Source organism: Cinclus cinclus, chromosome 2 (assembly GCF_963662255.1).
Source record: "Cinclus cinclus chromosome 2, bCinCin1.1, whole genome shotgun sequence".
NCBI classification, from domain to species: Eukaryota; Metazoa; Chordata; class Aves; order Passeriformes; family Cinclidae; genus Cinclus; species Cinclus cinclus.
In genome coordinates this window covers 68,007,268-68,027,641 of record NC_085047.1, presented here as the reverse complement: position 1 = coordinate 68,027,641, position 20,374 = coordinate 68,007,268, and the positions used below count along the sequence as shown (strand labels likewise).

At 40.9% G+C, this 20,374-nt stretch overlaps 1 protein-coding gene across 1 annotated transcript in view; it reads left to right on the top strand.

Annotated features, from left to right (window-relative positions):
* The window catches only part of KLF12 (KLF transcription factor 12), a 123,153-nt gene that overhangs the window by 102,255 nt on the left and 524 nt on the right, over positions 1–20,374 (top strand). Inside the window, exon 5 of the mRNA XM_062514792.1 lies at positions 17,236–17,393. Within this exon, the coding sequence (XP_062370776.1) occupies positions 17,236–17,393 (158 nt within the window). The remainder of the gene's footprint in view (positions 1–17,235; positions 17,394–20,374) is intronic.

The following is a 20,374-nucleotide window of genomic DNA, read 5'->3' as shown; positions in this document are numbered from 1 at the left end:
ATTTTCTCCCAGTATGCGCTTGTCTTGTTACGGCAGCGTAGACACAACTATTAAGAAGAAGTTAAATTCACAAAGTACGTGAAGTCTTTTTTCTTTCATGTCCTTTGAACTACTTGATCTCTGTATTTAATTCTCAAGTCTAAAATGAAACTCTGGCACTGTATCTTTTTTCTACCTTGCTCAATTCTCCACGGCTCTGAAAGGGGAATTAGACATGAGACACATTACTCATACTATTTTTCTTTGTAGCTGCTGTAATTAAAAAGATTCACCAAAAACTTTTTGAGGGTTTTGGGAGGATTAAAATTCTCTGCTTGCTGGCCTAACATGATTACTGCCTTCTCAATCTCCTTTTCCTGCTTCTGGTTTAATAAACTTATACACTAACACAAGATTGCTGTTTACCTTCTTATTTGGGCATAGACATCTCAGAACTTATGAGCAGGACCTTGGTTTAAAATATAGGTAACTTTGTGTTCTCTGACAGGTTGAACATTTATTCATTAATAAATTCATTGCATTCTTTGAAGTAAGAGCTAACAAGTAAAAAATATGGAGGGGAAGAATACTTCATAGCAAGTATTTACCTGGATTTTAGGTTTCTGCATGTTTGCTCTGTTCTTTATGCTGACCACCCATCCTCATTTACAGTGTTTTTTCTACATGGCATCCACACAATATAGTATCACTAGATTATACATACAGCATGTAGGTCTCATCCTGCATTCACTGAAAACATGGCATTAGTTCAGGGAAGGGTGCTGCATTCAGTACACGTACAAATCTGAATAAAACCTGAGAGGAGCAGCAAACTGCTTAGATTGCTGGAGGGTATAGCTGAGAGGGCAGAGTAAAAGAGCTAAATACATTTGGCTTGACTAAACAGCAGTTCAAGGCAGTGCAGCCTCATGTGCAGCCTCCATCGGAAATGGAGGGAAGATGGAACAAGAAAGAATCAATTAAGACTGTACAGCAAAGTCTTACATGAAGGGAGTGACAGCAGATTAATTTAGTCAATTTAGCCCTCAGTTTAAAAACTGTCAGCACCTTATTTTTGCATCACAACATATGGTGGGGAAAAAAACCCTTTAGGTTATTTAAGAAAAGTAAAATAATATAAGGATCTTCTGTGAGTGGCCATTGTAAATGGGAAAGAAGAAAGCATGGCAGTGAGCTCTCAATTTGTTGGGTGTTAAATTTGAGGGAATCTCCTAGTCCTATATAAAGAGTAGCATGTGTGGCGCTGCTTCTTGAACAGTTTATATTACATCCCCCTTTCTTCTGTCAAGATGTCCTGGAGGACATTTGTTCTTACAGGTGCTGTCCCTATGCAGCTGCCTTCAGGAGAGAGGATGAGGCGTCAGGTGAAGTGTACGTGATTCAAAATTCTGCTGCCTTGCAATGTCTTGTCTTTGGTGGGAAAAAGAGCATGGCCCATGCTGTGTTCATGGCTCCCTGTACTCCTATCATGTTAATCTGTGTTTCTGTATCAGTTGTCATGCTGATAGTCCTGGCAGTTTTAGTTGTAGACCTAAACCCAGGCAGAGCTGCGAAGGGAGTGAAGGGGGATGGCTGAAATGATGGCTCCATGGCAATCACTAGGAGGTTATTAGCCAGTTTGACCAGAATTTTCCCTCGAGATAATGATGTGTTAGTAGAGTTACCTTCTTCTAAGTTGACTTTGCTGTGTTCCATAATTTGAGTCATTAGAGACTTTACTATTTTAATTTTTTTTTTTATTCTAATATTCAATGAACAGCTCTTCATCAAGATGCCCTGTTAGGTTTTGGTTAGCTCAAGTAAAAAAATCAATTGTATTACTGTGTTTCCATTTAAATAGGCACTACTGTCCTTGAAATGTCAAATAAAATATGACGTGTCAATTACTGTATGTCAAGCACATGATAGCTTTTCACCCACTGTTGATTTAGTTGGGGTTTGAGGTGTGCTTGATGTATTCAAATGGTGATTCTGCAGATTAGTGAATGTCTTGAAAACAACATTGAATGGCACACAAATCACAGAACCACCTTTTTCAGGGACTTCTGCCAGAACATGAAGTAGAAGCTTTGTGTTCCTAAGAATATTTGGTCTATAATGGCTCTTTTGTCACAGGGTTGGGAGCCGGTAGTTTCTGACAGGTTTGCCAGCAGAGCAGAAGCTCTCTGGTCACACAACTGTTTTATTCAATTATTTTTTTCATCATTACTTTAGAAAAAGAAAACCTAGTACTTTCCTAAGAGATATTTTTGAAATCCTATGTCAGTATTTGGCTTTCATTTTGTCTGGCTGTGTGTGTATGGTGAAAAAGCTTGAAGTAGCACCATAGGCATCATGACCATATTAGTGTCAGTAAGAATTTCTCCTAACCATATTCACCTAAAATGTGCACTTACTTGATGGACAAAACTTCTACCATTGCAGACAGTAAGTAGCATTTCTCACTTACACCCCAGTCAGAAATGAGGACAGGTTACTTTCTGACCTTTTCTGCTACATATTGCAGCATTTGCTGGTTGTGTTCAGTGCTAGGTTTTATTATTTTGCCTGGAAAACATGTGCATTCATACAGCTACGTGATTCAGTCAGGTCCCAAAAAGATGATACAACATTGATGATGTGGTGGCAGGAGGAAGAGGGAAGAGGAGGAAGGGGTAGTATGCCCACAGTTGCCCCCACAAAAATGAGAGGCTGAAATAAAAGCAGCCTGTCACAAAACCAGAATAGCACTGGACAATTTCTTTCTTATTGCTCAATTTTTTTGTCACAGAAACAAGACAGTGAGATTTACCATCCTGGTGTGAAACAGAGAGCAGCACACTGTGCACCACTCTTGACTAATATTCTGTGATTTTACATACCCTCTCCCTGCCTGCTTTTTCCAGAAGACATTTGTCAGGCTTCTAGTACAAAAAGATGCAAGAGGCCCACCTGCGAGGCCATCAGCCACTGAAATGGTTAAAGATACTTTGAAAATGGCTATAATTTACTGAACATAAAACATACTGAAATTCAGACAGCTTGTTTTTGTAGGAAAGACCCTAACAAGAGCAAGAACTAACTGGACAGGGAACACAGCTGTTTAACACTACCTGGAGCAAGTACGTTACCAGAAGTGCTACAGCTTCATTCTCTGCCTGCTATGGAGTGAGTGCATGGCAGGAGAGGGACTTTATTGTGCCACTAGATGCTTCTAGGTCACACTTAATTAACATTATGACTGTTAAAATACCCGTTCTGTCAGTATGAAGGACTACCTACGTGTGTGTAACTCATGTGGTTGCATTTGAGTGGCCAAGTGTGAGATGTGAATGAGAAACAGATTTTGTGGTTGCTGTTACAGCTAATATGAAACTCATTCTACTTTCCTACCCAGGCAAAAGGGGGAGAGAAGGTGGCCTTGGAAATGGGAGCTTCTAAAGAGGATTTAGGGATGTAATTGACGTGAATGGCTAACCAAAAAAATACTCCTGAAAAAAAACGCTTAGCACATCAAGTTGTGTTTCCAGATTGTGCTCTTGTGTCAAACACTTCAGTCTGCAACAGCAGTCCTCCTCGCTCAATTCCTTCTGTATAGGATAAAAGTATGTAACGGGGCAATGAAATGAGAAGTGGGATGGAAATGAAGAGCCGTGATCTTTCTGCGCCTTGAAATGTGTTTCTTCATATCTGAGTGCATGTCACAAGGTGCCTTGAGCAAGCACCCTCACATTCAAGGCAGTGTCAGCAGGGACACGTGCCCAGAGTGGAGGTGGCTCCATGGGGCATTGGGATATGGGACCCCATTGCCAGGGTGAGATTCTGCCTTGTCTTGTTGAGGCAGTTGCTTGCCCTGACCATTGTTGTCTCATCTAATCACGTGCTGAATGCCACCCTGATGCCTCCCTCCATCTGCCTAACACTTCCTCTTATTTACTGCAGTTACAGCTATGCCATTCTGTTATGCTGGAAATTTTGGATTTGGTTTTGGTTGTTTTTTTTCCTGTGCCTCTTCCAAATGAACAATTGTGACAGCAAAATGCTGATAATTACCCCTTTTTACTGCATGCAAAGGCTCCAAATGTTTTAGGAAATTATGGGTGTTTTTTGATCTTTAAAGTTCTGGTATGTTCCATCCCATTTAACAAAACAAAGCAAAACAACATATGTGCGGAGTTGAGTTTTGCTAGATTTTAACAGACTTTGATTTCTCCCATAAAAGCTTGAGTGTAAGCACACTAGTTGTTCTTAATTACTACATTGGCAGCACTAGCTGATGCTTTATTTCGTGACTGATACTGTTTGTAAAATCTCATGTAGTAAACAGGCAGAGATTTTAACAGATTAGGAAGGGGAAATTGTGTAGAAGTGGGTGTGGTGATTTTCTAGTTGTTTTTTTCTCCCAAGTGGAAATTTAAAAAGTAGAACTAAAAGCTTAAGTCCTGATGTGGATTTAAGTTATTAAGCCAAACGTCCTGTTAGTGAAGATTTGGGAGAATAAATGTTTTCAGGGAAGTAACAGGAATTCCAGAGACAAATGAATTGTATCCTGGGTCAGCACAACTGGCTTTGGGCTAATATATGCAGGAAAACTGTGACAAAAAGGGACCACTGGGTCCTAGACCAGTGCTGCTGAATGCACAGTTAAGATACTTGAAATTCAGAGCACTGTCTTCCAGCCACTCAGATCTGTTGACCTGCGCTAATGAGCAACATGCATAAATTAGCAAGGTGAATGGAGTGTCCCATTGTTGCTATCCCTTGATTCTCAGCACTGTAGGAGATGCAGTTGGGAAGGATATGACAGCTTCCCAGAGAGCAGATTCCCTTTGCTTCTTTGCAAGATTTCCTTTGTAACATGAGGGTGTTTCCAAGTGTGAAAATAAATTATAATGATGTTAATGTGAATAGTAAATACATCAAGTACTGATAACAGGACCATGGAATTTTATGTAGCACTGAACAGTACAAGGGGCATAATGAGGATGAAGGACATCTGATGTCCATTACTAAGGTGTTTTCAAGAAATTCTGCTGGTGACAGGATGATTTTTCTGCGTAGATGGAAACGTTTCCTCGTCCCTGAGACAGTTTCAAATCAAAGGAAAAGGTTTGCTAACCTGAAAAAGGGTGGATATTTAACCTCCTGTTAAAAAAATGTTCATTTAACTGCTGTACTACATGACTGTGAATTCTCTATCTTTTCCTGGGCAGCATTGTTTCCAAATTACTAACCTAACTAATTCTTGCGGGATGAAGCAAAATAAAATTGCTTTCAAAAAAGCCTGCAAGCATGGAATTTTTTCCCTGATGCTAGTGTGTAGGGAAGGCCCTAATAAAAAATCAGGCAGTTGCAAAGCTTGTTCAACTCTATGTTTTTATCCTTTCCTGAACAGAACATGAAATATCTGTTGAAAATAGCAGAATAATTTCTCTCAAATAATTGAATACTTGACATCCCAAGGGGATACATACGCCCTTTTACCAGTGGGAAAACATTCCTTGCCAACAGAATCCATTATGATTTGTTTCAAAAAACCTGAAGAGGCAACTTCATTTAAATCTTACCCAGTTTTGAATCCCTGTATAAATTCACGTATGAAGTAATCATGAATATAAACACGCCAGTCTTCAGTTCAGCTTTTGCTTTAGCAGAGGTAGAGCATACTTAGAGGGAAATCTTGACCTTTATTTTGATGGTAAAAAGCCATTAGGATTTTGTTCTTGCCTTTCTAAAGAAGATAATTGTCATCCTCAAGATGTTTGTAGTTTTCCCTGACCAGGGAATAGCCACAGTGAGGGCCACCTAGTTTTTCAAGTGGATGACCATGAGAGCAAGCCCATGAAGCTACCTTGACCCAGTGAATCCCAGAGGAGTGGAACTGCTTGGCTGCCAGCCTAATCAAGGCTCTTGGAAAAGTCTTACCATGTATTTATCAGGAAAAAACAGACTTCGTACTTTGATTGCAACTGGAACAATTTCTGTGACAAGCAGATGTGTTAAACATGTATTTCTTAGTACTAAATGTACCCTATGGCCATATGCCTGCTTACAGAATAAATTTTGATCTTAATCAAATCTTGCATTGCTCATGAGACTTGAGAGCCTAAATGCAATTCTGCCTTGGTGAGAAAGTGTTAAGAGGATCAGTTAATGAAAACAGTACTCTGGTTTCTTCCTTCTGTTGGGAAATCCTATGTTTGACTCCACTGAAGAGAATGGGAGCTTTGCCAGACTTTATGAGGCGTATGTCCAAGCTGGGTATCTTTGTGGCTGCTGAGCTGGTGTAATGATAAACAAGGAATTGTTGAAATTTGGTTTTTTGGTATGTGTGAAAAGTACATTAGTGCTCTGCTGCATAATTAACTACAAGCAGAAAAGCTTTACTTACCACAGGCTGACTGTTAGCTGGGTGGAAATCAGGTTGATTTTAATAATAGAGAGAAGAAAAGGAATGTTGCCTACATGATGCAACAGATCTTTGCAGGGCTAAGTAAAAAGATGCAGTAACTCTTTCAGCTCATAGATGGTAGTCATTAATTCTCTCAGAAGTTGTATGTCTGAGTGGTTTCTGCAGCGTTCACGGACACTTTCCATCCCAAGGTACAGATGAAGCCACCAGAAATCTTTCAATTACTAGCAAATACAGAAGCTACAGCTGTGTAAATTTCTACCTCTGTAAACTGTGGCACTAAGTGACAAAATCTGTGATTTCCTAGGGAGACAGTTCGCAGCTGAGGAATTGACAGCAAGTCGGGGGGAGGAGGGGGGAAATTAAGGAAGAGAAGTGACAGTCCTTGGGAATGGACTATTAGAAGCTGGGCCTGGTGAGGCCCAGAATATGGCTTCAGGTGAGATTATTGCTGTAAATAGGTGTGGAAAACCACAGGTGCAAGAAGAGGTGGTGGGGTCTCTTCATATTGCAGTAGTGTGTTAGTACTCTATTCATGTACCAGGACTTCACTGTACTTTGTTTTGCAAACACAAAACAACCATAAAGATGTGGCAAGGATCTCGAAATCCGATTGAAGGAATGCATCATTGATATGTGTGGCTGTGAAGCCAGGTCCAAGGTAGCATATTGAACACAAAAGCTGACTTCTTGTATAAAACAAATGCATCAGGATTCCTTGTCAACAAAAATGCTTAGTAACACAATTTTTATGGCCCCTGATGGGTTGGGTTTAGATTTATTGAATGTTTTTCTCTTGTTCTTTTATTAAAAATTCCTTTCAATAGGTGAGGGTGCTCTGGAAAAACAAAACAAGCAAAATCATAAATCTCAGAATTTATTGATTAGAAAGTACGTTAGGACAAGAAACCCAAATCCCTGCAGTATAATCTTGCACTCGGTAACTTTTTTGTCCCTCAAATTAATTAAATTATGTAGTCCCTTTTTTCCTAGACAGATCAAATAAGTATGATAGTTACGTTATCTCAGTTATAGATGAATACTTGGCAATATATACTCTCACACAGGAGCTTGTAAAGGGCTGTGTGGCATAAAAAAACTGGTCTTCTGAGATGGCTTTCTGTTGGGGGTAGCAGGCTGTCTTTACACATATATATATAAACACCAAAATGTTTATATATTCAGTGTGTTCAACTGTTTAGTACTTAACAAAATCTGCTTTATGACACACAGTATGACAGATGACCACCCATAATTGTATTACACATAGGTATCAAGGGTAATCAAATGTTTAACTTACCAATAATAACCCTTTTTAAAAGGAAGAAAGTAAAAGGTCATTCACATGAGCTTCAGTCCCAGTGGAAACAATGTCCTCGTTTAATATCACTGACTTGACAAGATGTTAGTGGCAATTTTGTCAGCTAAGGATACAGAACAGGGAATTTTTAATCATCACTGCAGTGATCTGTTCCACATTTGTTACTCTGACTAACGAGAGGAGGTGGATGTGCAGGCAAGAGTGATCATTGTTCAGTCACTGGGATTCACTACTGTATTGTACAGTGTGAAGAATCAGAAATAGAGATAGGAAAAGAAAGTGAAATCTGGGAAGCAAGGTAGAACATTCAGGAAGTCCTGCACTAGAAACTGGAGGGTCTGTGCTCTTTGAACAAATAACCAGAACAAAGGTGAAAGACATGCATATATGTACAAAGTCATCTTATTTCCATAATGAAAATTTCAGCTCATCCTATGTTTGCAGCAGAGTAATTTTTAATTCCCTTTTTAAATATTTTTCTGCTGAGATTACCAGTATTGTCAAGGCTTGTTTGCAATACATGTTGCCAGAAAAGTGTGAAGAAAAAGTATGAATCATGAACAGGATAGGTAGAAAGCATGGCCCTGTGATCTCAAAGCTGAGTTGTAGGTTTTCAATTACCCAATTTTCTGCTCTGTTTGGAAGGAAACAAAAAAGAGAGAACAGACACAGACACAGACAGCATTTATGCAGGATCTGTCTAGAGGGAGAGTTAGTGTGGCTGGTGCTGGAGACCCTGTGAGTGATCACTGCTGTTCTGCCAGCTCTAAAAGTAGGATGAAATAAGATGCTTTTTCTCTGCTAAGCCAGATTCAGCTCCCAGGTCTGAACTAGCATGCATGAAACGTGTGTGACATACAGGATTTCAGGAATTACTCCTAATTTCAGGAAGATACACAATGCTTTGTCTTCAGATCCAAAGAACAGACCATTGCCCATGCACCTTAGTCCACTTGCAGGTTCATTGTGAAGATACCTTTCCTCACTGCTTGAGGTTTCCTTTTTTTCATTGATTTTCACTCCAGTTCAGAAAAACATCAGGCTAAAGCAAAGTAAGCTAATTCTGGAGGGTTTTCTTTAAAAAGTGAAGGTTTATGTTAGCTCATGGTCACTCAGTAATCTTTCATTATAATGTGTAGATACATGTACTTAGGAATATAAACACTTTGCAGGAATTATTTAGAAGAAACAAGCATTCATTAGAAACTCTTTAGAATATGAGTATGGCTGAGCACAGGAACTCATTGTCCAGAAAAATGCTTTTTTGTTGGGTTTGTGTTAACATGGGCTTCGACATCCAGAGCAGTCTTTGCACTGTGTTCAGCCGTCCTGATGACCTGGAAGGGTCAATATTTGCAGCTGTGTATCCTCTGTTAGATGCACATGTTAGAAAAAATACTTCTAAACATATGTAAACTGCTGTCATGTGTCACCTCAGAATGTCTGACAAAATCTAAGGACAAGTGTCTCACTTAATATGGACTCATATTAATGAGTCTGTATTAAATCCATATTAATATGGACTCATATCACTTAATATGAGTCCATCTGTCCAAACCAAGGGAAAGGCAGAGCAATGAAACAGAATTATGTTTAATATTACTGAAAATGTTAAGTCTGTGTGACATGATAGCTTTCATGACATATATGTATAACGTGATAGCCTTCCTCTCAAATGTTTCTAAAACCTTTACAGGTAGAAACAAACTCTCTATGCCCTGGCATGTTGGGAGAAACATGAAATTCATCCTTGTTGAGGAGCATCTCAGTAATTCAGTAGGGCTGGTCTGGGAGTTGCTGTTGCCCACGTTTGGCCACTGCTGGATGTAGTAGTGCAGGTTGTCATACAGCCATGAACTTTCTCAAAACCAGGAAGAAGCATTTTAATAATGTAGGCAATGTCTAGGTACAAAGTAGTTAGCATGTAATTCCTTTGCTTTTTTACACAGTAGCTCTCAAGGGTAAAACTTTGTCTGTTAATAAGGCTAAAATAGATGAAATTGTTTTGGTGGGGTTTTTTTCCGTGACATTTCAGAGTTCATCATAGATTTGATTCATGAGTTTTCCCTGTCAGAAGTGCTTTACAGTCCTCCAGTCACCAGATATGGGAGATGTGCTGGAGCATGTCATAGATGCTTACTGGCCCAGCTTCCTTTCCTTAGAAACCCAGAAGAGAGAAGCAGCGTGAAAAAGGAAAATAGGGTGTGCATTTGGGTCTCAGCCCACTGTGGAGCTGGGACACACCTCAGAACATGAAATTCTAAGAGCTGGAAAGTGCTCCTGGATCCCACAGCATGAATATAGATCAGGAGGATCAAACAAATGTCTCATGCCTCAGCTTAACGCAGCTGATAACAGAAGTGATGAATAGTTTTGGTAAGGTGTGCCATGATTTACATTAGTGCTTTCCTTAGTAGACCCCAAAGTTCTTTCCCTTTGCCAGAAGTTTGTTCCATGTATAGTTGTGCTTTCACTTCCACCCTAGCTAGAGCAATGCTGTGACACACTCAGGTTTTGCAAGACAGCCCAGCAGTTCAAGTACCTTTATCTGGGCTCAGCAGTAAATGCCGCGGATAAAGTCAAGGTCAAAGATGTTCAGGGTGTTTTGTTTGCTGACTGCTCAGGTCAGGGGTATAACAGCTTGGGAATGGCCATATGGAGCTGGAGCAGAGGATCCTCTTTACCAGGGCACTTCCTCTGGCAACAGCCAGCACTGGACATCCAGTTCAGAGCATAACAGGAGAAACTTCCTGTGCTCCGACTCCCATCTGCCCATCTGCTCCTAGTGCAGCTTCGCTCCAGCTCCAGCACTTTCTGAACCAAATGTATTGAAATTATCTTTTGTCTCTGCCTTGTTTGTCCATGTAATTTTCCCATTTAATATGCATTGTTTGTGTATGCTCCCAAATTCCTCCTTTCTTTCTTGACAAAAGGTATAATTTTCAGTATAACATCAACTTAAAGTACAGTGATTGAAGTGACTACTGCTAATAAAAAAGTAGCACATATTTTCCTTTTATGATCACCTTAAGTACTACTTGATATGTTTTAATGTCTAACATTCCTAAGGCAGCTGTTTGCCTTTCATGAAACATTAATTAGAATCTGAGAAACAAATAGGCGAAAAATACGTGCGTGTACATACATACGCATGTGCATCTGTTTATGAACAGGGGACAGTAACAACTTTGTATTTAAAAATAAAAGGTAAATATTTGAGTGAGTGAAGATTTTTATCAGGAGATGGCCCTGATATTTTAGCATTTTATAACAAAATGCCTACTATGTTTTTATATAGTGAGATTTTGACATCTGACTACTAGAAGATGTTTTATAAACTGTAATGAGAAATAATCCATGTCATATTTTCTTCATGGTATAGTGTGTAGTGTTACCACTGTCCTGAGTGGGATGGTAACATTGCATGACCTACCAGAAAATGAAATTACATTATGTGAAAAGCTGCTACAAAATAAAGTAATTGAGGGCTGGAATCTGGGATATGTGCACAAAGCTGCTTTTCAAAAAAGCAGAGTACCCACATGTCTGTTAGTGTGAAACTTAAGGTTTTAACTAACAGAAGATGCTTTGGTTTAAGTGACATCATCTTCATGAATGAGTGCTGCTGTGAATGTGTTCATTCACAAAAGTGCCAAAGGAGCCAAGCAAAGGTGTTGGGACTGTGGTCATCCCTGCTTCTGGGGGTCCTTGATGGGGAGCTGCTCTGAGAACCAGAGGAGGAGTGGCAGCTGCCGTGGGACTGTGTGAGCATGCTGTTCAGTGTGCTCAGTGCCATCCCACACTGAATCCAAATCCTAGGATTTAAAAAAAAGACGTCTGTAGTTAGTCACTTTTAACAGCTCTAGTTTCTATAAATGTTAAGCAGCCAAAACCATGATGCTTCTTTCTGCAGCCCTGGTTCCTTTTGAATGCTGAACAAATACTAAAGATCCAAGGATTTTCTTCAACTGCTCATTACCATCTAAATGCAAGCGTGTTGTACTCTAGTTTTCTGCTTTTATTAAATTTGCCTGCACTTCTAATCATTATAGCTTACAGGCTGACCCAGAAGTTTTGCATGTCTCATAAAGTAAAGATTTACATTGCTAGACTTATACACTGTTTGAATATTTGAGTATTGTATAGTGACATATTTTTCTCTTTAAAAACATACAACCTGTAAATATCTGAATGTCCAAAATTGAACTGAGTGTGGGATATGAGTGGTTCTGTCATGCATTGCCAAAGCACATTGTCAGCTCATAGTTTTTCAACATGGTCATATCTCCCAATTTTTGTTTTCAGCCTATCTATGTGTTTATTTTTCTGTGTGTTTTACACTCAAATATTACAAGAAGCAGCTTTTCTGTGGAACATAAGCTGGATTTTCAAGTTGTTCCTGATGTTGATTGCTTATGTCCATGTTCTCGATTTCTTCACACATATTCTAAATGTACATGGAAGCTGTGGTAATCACAGCTGGTTGCCACTAAAATGAGTGATGACACTTCCTTAACCCATGGGCACAGGTTCCTGTCCTCTGCCATATGTCAGTGCAGGTACTTGGCAGACTCTCCTACTTAGGGAGTCAAGCTACCACAAGGTTCTCAGATTTTTTTTGGCAGAATTTTCTTTTTGTTATTGTGGATCCTGCACTGGCTTGCTGCAGAATAGGCAAGTGCTGGTGCCAACGCAACAGAAAGCAGTTCTGGAGTGGGACTATCTTGATGTGCCATCTCAGCCAAATCCTTACTCCAGCACCCAGGGGCTGGGAAGGACAAGAGGACCACAACTCTCCTGGTATGACCAGCTGAGCCCCTCATCCAGGCTGGGCACATGCTGCACAGTCCTGAGCCCCATCTGGGTTTTCTTCCCACAGTAGCCAGAGTGGAGGGGACATGGCTGATATGTCCTGGGTCTCACCCCAAAGGGAAGAGAGCATCTGCTTTGAGCAGCTAATAATGGACTATTGTTAGGGTGCAGCCACAAGTCTCTAACTACAGGGCCAGCCAGGGAGAAAGGTAATGCAGCCTAACTGCTGTAGAGGAGAGACTTAGGTAAGGTGACGGGGACATTGGGCACAAACTGTTGTGACCTAAGGTCTTTGGAGGCAGGCAGGATGCATAGCCAAGAGTCTGAGCTCATAGTGGAGGGACCAAGGAAGAGTAAAACTGCTAATCAAAAGGATGAAGATGCAGCACTGGGACGCTGTTTGGGTTTGTAGAGCAAAGAGCAAAGCGTGGCTCGCAGCACGTCCCTGGCTCCTTGCTGGCCATGTCAGCCAGCCCTTGGCCAGCTCACCGGGATGCCAGGAGCACCAGGAGCACCAGGAGCTCGTGCTTGGGTGGCCGAAGGTAACCCCGTGTGTTTGCCGCAGGGTGAGCGCACTGGAGCACACTGTGAGTGGGGAACAGCCAGCGTGCAGGGACCTGTGGTGTGCCACGAGACTGAGCACAGTTCAAGGCTTTAATAAACAAACTGTGTTCCCCAGGCAGCTGTGCTCGGTGTATTGCTCAGAAGACACAGGATCAGGGTAAAGACACCCATTACATGTGGTTTTTAACACTGTTACTGCCTGTGCCAAGAGCTATTCACAGTCAGCACAGAACAGAGGCAAAACACCTAGGAGGTCATGGGCAGCATTCATAGAAAGGAAAAATAATCCTGCCGCCAGGGTTGTTATAATCCACATGTCATCCAGTGCAGATCGCGTTCAGCAGAACATGATGGCCATCTAGTGGCGAAACCCCAGTCGGTGTTAGGCTTTGCAGACTTCTTTGTATCACAGACACAAGAACTTGGCCACGTGTGAGTTGCAAAAATGCATGTTTTCACTTCTGACTGGAAATAACACAGGTGAATTTTTATAAGTCACCCTAAATGTTTGCATTGGTTTTATTCGTTTCACCCTGTCAGCCATACTGACTACAGGTGTTGCAGCCGCTCACAGATGCAGCCAGCAGTCTCCCAGGATTCCCATTAGGTGTAACAGTTTCTACACTAACATGGAAATTACACTGGCTTTAGAAATGACGAGGTGCAAATAAATAAACATCAAGCTGACAGGTCAGAACCCAGTTTTCTTCTTTGTTAATTTATCTTTCAAACTTCATGCTTTGGCAGTAATTTAATACATCCTGCTGAGCTGTTCAGTGTGGCATCAGTCCTAGTGCAAAAGCCCACTTTAGCCTTAAAGGCTGCCTGAGGTCATGGCCATTAACAGAAGAATTGACAGCTCTTCCTCAGGGTACCCTGATAACTCTTGGCTGGTAACAGGTTTCCAAGTCTTCCTGCTGTGCAATTACAGGAGGGGACACTTAAATTTGAAAGAGACTGCAACAAATGGTTTTGTTTGGGGGAAGAGGGGCACTGTGGTCTTTTTTTTTTGTGCTGTTTTTTTCTTTATTTATTTTATAGAATTTTAAAATGCATTTTAAACAAAAAGGAAAAGTAAGTTAATTGAAAAAAAATAAAAGCCTGTGAATTCCCTTTTGCATACATTTCAAAGTCTTTATCTACCATGGTGCCAGCAAACATTAGTTTTGGGAACCCTGTGCTGACCAGAGACACCTGGCACAGTCCCTATGGCCTTCAAAAGGCACAAAATATGGTTTTGAGGACTTCCCTTCTGCCTGTCTGGACAGTAAGGGTATTTTATGGAAATTGCTTGAGAAAGAAGAAGGTGTCCCTTTCCCTGTTTGCATGGCAAAGGGAAAGAACATCAGCAAATCATCCGGACCTTACTGTGAAAGGGACTAACCTGAGGAAGCTCAAAAAAACATGTTATGATTTTTTTAGGGTCTTGGTGATTATCCTTAGTCACACAACTTTTTTAAGGCTAAAATAAATCTGGTGGTGTCAGGTATATTCTGGCTGCTTTTCCACCAGTGAACTTGTCTGCAAGGAGTTGAAGTGGCAGAGGAAAACCACCTTGGACATACACTCTCACTTGCCATGTGGGTCTCCTCTGCTGGTTAGTTTGTCATTTATGTTGCGTGGCTGTGAAGGGACAGCATGAGGTGACATTTGCTGGTTCTAGCTGACAGTAGCTTTTCCCCTTGCTGTGCTGAGCAAGCGATGACTGTGAAGCTCTCAGGGGATGGTGACAATATTCATCACCTTCTGTGGCTTACTCAGTTTTTTTCCCTCCTGCGGGATAAGTAGGATCCTACACTACAGAAAGATCCTTTCCTACAGAAAGATCCTTTCCTACAGAAAGAGGGAGCAATCCAGTTAAAAAGCAGCAGCATAGATTGTGTGCCACCTTCATGGCACTGCTCTGTGCCATCCTCTTCTGTATAAATATCCGGGAAAGCACAGAGCAGTTCCCAGCAGTGAGATCATTTTCTCGTTTGTGACGAATAGCTTTTTATGGGGTGCTGACTCTTCTCAAGGTTCATTTTATCTTGGGGCTGGAAATTGCAGCAGCATTTTAAGCTTTATCCTCCTCCTATTTAAATGATCTGTACTATCTGAACAGATCTGAACGCTCTGTTGCAAAATAGGGTTTTAAGACAGCTCATAAGTTCCTTGAAGCAAAAAGGATGCACAGATCAGGATTAAAGATCAGTATTACCTGGTTTTGAGCACTAGATTTTGTATGTTCAGTATTGAGCTTTAACATTTAATTTACACATCTGCTTTTATTTCAGCTGGTGAGATGTGTAAAAAAACCCCCAACTGGAATAGTGAAACCATTCTCAGTGAATCATCTAATCCAAGACCTTTATTTGTTCTGAGATTCAGATACTTAAACGTAATTCCTAAGCCATTTCTGTGAGAGCCAGACATATCTGTATTCCAGTCATATAGTTAAAGTGCTAATGTTTCTTGCTCTCTGGGGGACAATTTTTTGCCAGCTAATGTTGTTACTATGACTCTCTGTCCACTTCTTTCTCCGTTTCAGGATTCTCTGCACATCTGGTTACATGCATCATATTATAGGCAAAAATAATTATTCTGGATAATCTCTTGCCTGCAGGTGAAATACGAATAAGTGTTAAAAGAGTACTGTTCAGAAAGAAAGTACTTCTTCCCCATTAGTCCTTCAAAGTAGGTTTGTACTGTGAAAATATTTAAACAAAAATAAAAATGCGTAATTTGGACTGCCACCAATTCAAGGTTTAGAGGTTTGTATTCAGAGAATCAGAACATCAGTGAAATCACATGCTAATAGTGTGAGATGCTTTATGCAAACTTCTGACCCTGTATAAATAGTCCTCAGCAAGTTCTGCAGAGCTCTAGGAGTTCAGTGTATGCCATAACAGCTATAGCTGTACAAGAATTCCTCCAACAGGAGCGGCAGGTCAGTGTTAAAAGAGGTGTTTCCCAGCAGATACATCAACAACCGTGCTCCTTTCAAATGCTCGCCTTAGTACTGTAGCTTCCCCAAAGGTTCATGCTTTTTGTTCAGATTGATCTTAAAGTCTAAGAGAGCAGGCTAATGAATCTGTAGCTCATTTCATTTAAATGTCAATAAACCTGGGAAGCCCCAGAAACCTAATGAAGGACAGAGTTGTTCCAGTACTTAACTAAACAGGCTGGTATAACTGTGGGTGACCATGATTGCTGTGCAATATAATCGTAGTGAGATTGATAGGGTGATCACTTAATAATGATTTATGGCTGGGTAGTATAATTACTGGTAGTCAATGAGGGTTTGAATCTTGGCCTTCCAACATGATAATAGTTTATCTAACCAAGCCAAATGTATTGCCAAATTGTGGCAAGGCTTTCTTCAAGTATTAGGTCCAACATGCACTGTACTTTGAAACTCATGCAAGATTACTTTAATGCTGTGTTTTTAATTGCTTAAAATTAGGGTAACTGATAGGCTATAGGACATTGCTGTAAATGGAGTATCTTTGATAAACATTTATGTGTTTCTGTGGGGATTGTTCTCTGGCCTTGTTCTAATAAACTTCATTTATCAGTGGTCTGAAAGAAAATAAATTTCATTGGCTTGCACATGATAGATTGAGAGTTGTTAAATGAGAAAATGGAAAAATCACTGCTACAGGGTGATCTGGATCTGTTAGCAGTCTGTATTCAAGCAAACAACAGGTGTTTGGCCTAATGCAAGGATCCATAGTTCAGATCTGGGTACTGGAAACACTTCTGCATAAAAGGTTTCAGGCTTTTTATCTATTTAAACTTGTCAAAGAGAAGTTCTGGAGGCTATATATAAACTTGTTTAGAAAACAGTTCAGTGAGCTTGTACCTGGACACATGTCAAATAGAAATAGAGCTCAGATAAAGTCAGGCTGCTTTATTATTGGAGCAGTATTTCAAGGATTATGGTGGGTTTTTTGGGCAATACTCACTTTTAAATCAAGACTTCAGTTCCTTCATACTGCATAATATGCTCTAGTTCAAGCACTAATTGTGTCAAAATGTAGAAAGGGAAATAATTAATTGTTTATGTCACTTCTAGCACAGTCACTTCTGTTACAGCTGACTTTTGGGGGCCTGGGATATACACCACTCTCTTGCTTCATTCTTTTGCTTCTGTTCTGTTTTTCAGTTCAATTTCACCGTTCAGTATTGAGAGCACAAGGCGCCAGAGGAGGTCTGAGTCTCCAGACTCCAGGAAGCGGCGCATCCATCGGTGTGACTTTGAAGGGTGCAACAAAGTATACACAAAAAGCTCCCACCTGAAGGCTCACCGGAGAACGCACACAGGTAAGATTTGCTGGTGCTGTGCACAGTGGTTAAGAGGAGCAGGTGCCTTTCTTTCCAGTTTAGGGCACAATGAGCTTGTCATCCTGCACTAAGAGCCAAAGGCCTGTACTGTTATTCACAGGCCTTTCAATAGCAGAGATGTCTGTGACTGCATTGGCGCTCCTGTGCAGATCAGGAGTGTGCTTCTGAATGGAACTTCCCTGTCACCCCTTCTTGGCAGCACTTGGCAGACTGGTGTCTGCACCAGCCAGATTCTTCTCAGACGAAACTCAACAGAAAAGCGGCCTCTAGGGACACGCTTGCTGTGCTTCTACAAGCAAAGGGTGGTCATTGCTTGGGACCAACCACAGCTAGTCCAGAGAAAACCCTCAAGAGCATGAAGTGTGGTCATGAATCTTCAGCAGCATTTTTTTCACTCTACACACCTGTTTCTTTTGAAGCTACTTGCTTTTACGGATGTAGCCTTTGAATGCCAGGAGCTCCTGAAATCCTTCAGTTCAATTCAAGGGTAAACTCAAGTCCTCAGTATGTCTTTCTGGAGGCTTTCAGAGGCACCTACCCCATACTGGAGAGGAAAGTCATTACTGTATGAGAATCAGTCACACTAGATCCCTATAGCAGAGATGCAGGAGGTGCCTAGAGCAGCTGGGTCCTATTCAGGGGTGACCATACTTAACACTGAATCAATACCTGGCATCCTTACTAACTTTATGGGCTGTTGCGAGTCTGTATGACTGGCGTGTGAGGGTAGCTGAAGCAGTGATGTGTAATAGGTTTAATTTTATTGTGGATAAACTGGGGAGCAGCAATTCGAAGTTATCAAGAGCAAGTCTAAAAGGGGATTGATTGGATGGCTAGAAAGGCAGTGGACAGAACACTCTGAGCCTCAGTGCTATTCCTTACTCTGATGCTGATTTGTTTAAATTAAATTTATTGATCTCTCTGCTCTTAATGGACTTCAGCATTCCTGCAACTCCTTGGAGGAAAGATGGTGTTTATCCAGCACATAGGACAATGTTGTTCTTTGCTGAGAAGCTGTTGGTGCTTTCTGTGATCTGATGTACTCTAGATAGTATGAGATACTATTTTAGAAATTTAAGTGGAGACTTCTCCATTTCAGCCGCATCTCCATCACTCTTTCCAGTATGTCTTCTGGCTGGTAGGACTTCTGAAGGAGTTCTGAACAAGGCTCCATCCTAATATCCCCTACTGAAACAATCTCTATAAGGTTCAAGTTCCTTCCTTAAACAACAGAAATGTTATGGTGATCTGGAAGTTCCATTACAATTGCTTCCAGGCCAATTTTCCTGGTTTCTTCACATCTTCCCATTAAGAAGAGCCTTCTGCTCTCTCATTATTTGTCATGTCTTGTCTCAATTATTTTTTCTTCTTCCCTCTTCTTTTCCATCTTAAATGTGGTCTTTCATCCATACTCTTCCAATATCTTTTATATACCCTTACCCTGTCACCTTTTTCTTGTTTTACCTCTTCTGTCTCAGTCTAAGCCTGCTCTGTCCCTTTCCTTCTTCCTGCTTGGATTTTCCATATTGTTTCTTTTCTTGCCTGTATTGCCCTTTGAGCCTTACACGGCTGTACCAGTTTTAAAGACAGAGAGCCCAGCAGAGAAGAGTCTTAGAGTGTTTGGTTTGAAACAAAAATACCAGTTATCTGCTTACACCACAGGGAAGTTACTCTTCTCTGCCAGACTGGCGAGCAGCCCAGGAGTCTAAGTAATTATCATGTGAGTTACCAAACTAGATGTGGACAACCTCTGAAATGTCACACCCAAGTCAGCCCAGAAACAGAAAAGGCTCTTTTCTTCCGTGACATTTTCAAATACTGAGAATTACATTTGTCAGACATCTGTAATTCTTCAGTGATCTCATGGGGCAGAGCAGTGCTTGCAGGTAATGCACCCAAATCAGTGTTAGGTAGTCAACACCACTGAATCTCAGGCTGTGCACGTAGGGTGCTCAGAAGTAGGCACTGAAGGCTTGAGAGAATGTAGGTAAATCCCATTTTAATCCTATATGTAGCTCTCCACCAACATAAAAAGAATTTGTCTACCTGTTGTATTTGTAGGATCCATGTCCTCAGCTGTGGTTCCCTGGCAGCTGGGTGTCAAGGCTGTGCTATCTGTCTGGGATCTCTGGGTAGTCAGAGAAGAGGGATTGGCACCTCTGGGGCATGTTATTCCCTCTACAGGTATAGCCGGGGATTGGCTTGCAAAGGTGCTCGTCTTTTCACTGCTGAGTACAGGGAAAGCCCAGATACCTGCCAGGCTGTGAGTTGGCTGAAGTGAATTCCCACGCCAAAGTACAGCTGCCTGAACTGTTTCCTGTAGTCATGCTGGAAGTTGGTTTATTACTTCAGGGAAAAAGAAAAATAACATCGAATCAACAACCTTCATTAAATAGTCAGCTGATAACTGCTTTATATTGACATTGCAGCAGGCACGATGAAATAAGCGTAGTCTAGAAAAACGGTCAGTGCTGAATTTAGCCAGTGGATCCAGTGAGAAAAACCATGTCATGCTGTTAAAATTGAATGTTTTATGGGACCCTTCAGAGGTCTTGATAAGAAGTTGGTATATTCAGACTTACATGTAGCATTGGCCATGAGTGTACTCTGTGTACTAATCTCATCTTGCGTTTTTTATCTTGGCCTTTACTTTTGCTTCAGGCAAAAGAAGTTAATTATTCACGTATGACCCACAGTAATTAGTGCAGTTTTGGATAAGTATAAATGAAGTATGACAGCTATGCACGCAAGAGTGAGCAAGTTTCAATAGGAAACTTTCTGAGAAAAGATCACAGAAACTCAGCATTGCATAATCTGTACCTTTTTTTTTTTAGGCAGGCTGATCTTGCTTACACTTGTTTATGTAAGCAATATGTGTTTGAGAACTTTTCTTTCCTTTACTCGATTATTTTAAAGATCTTTTCCAACCTACATGGTTTTCTGTGCATAGCCACTGAAAC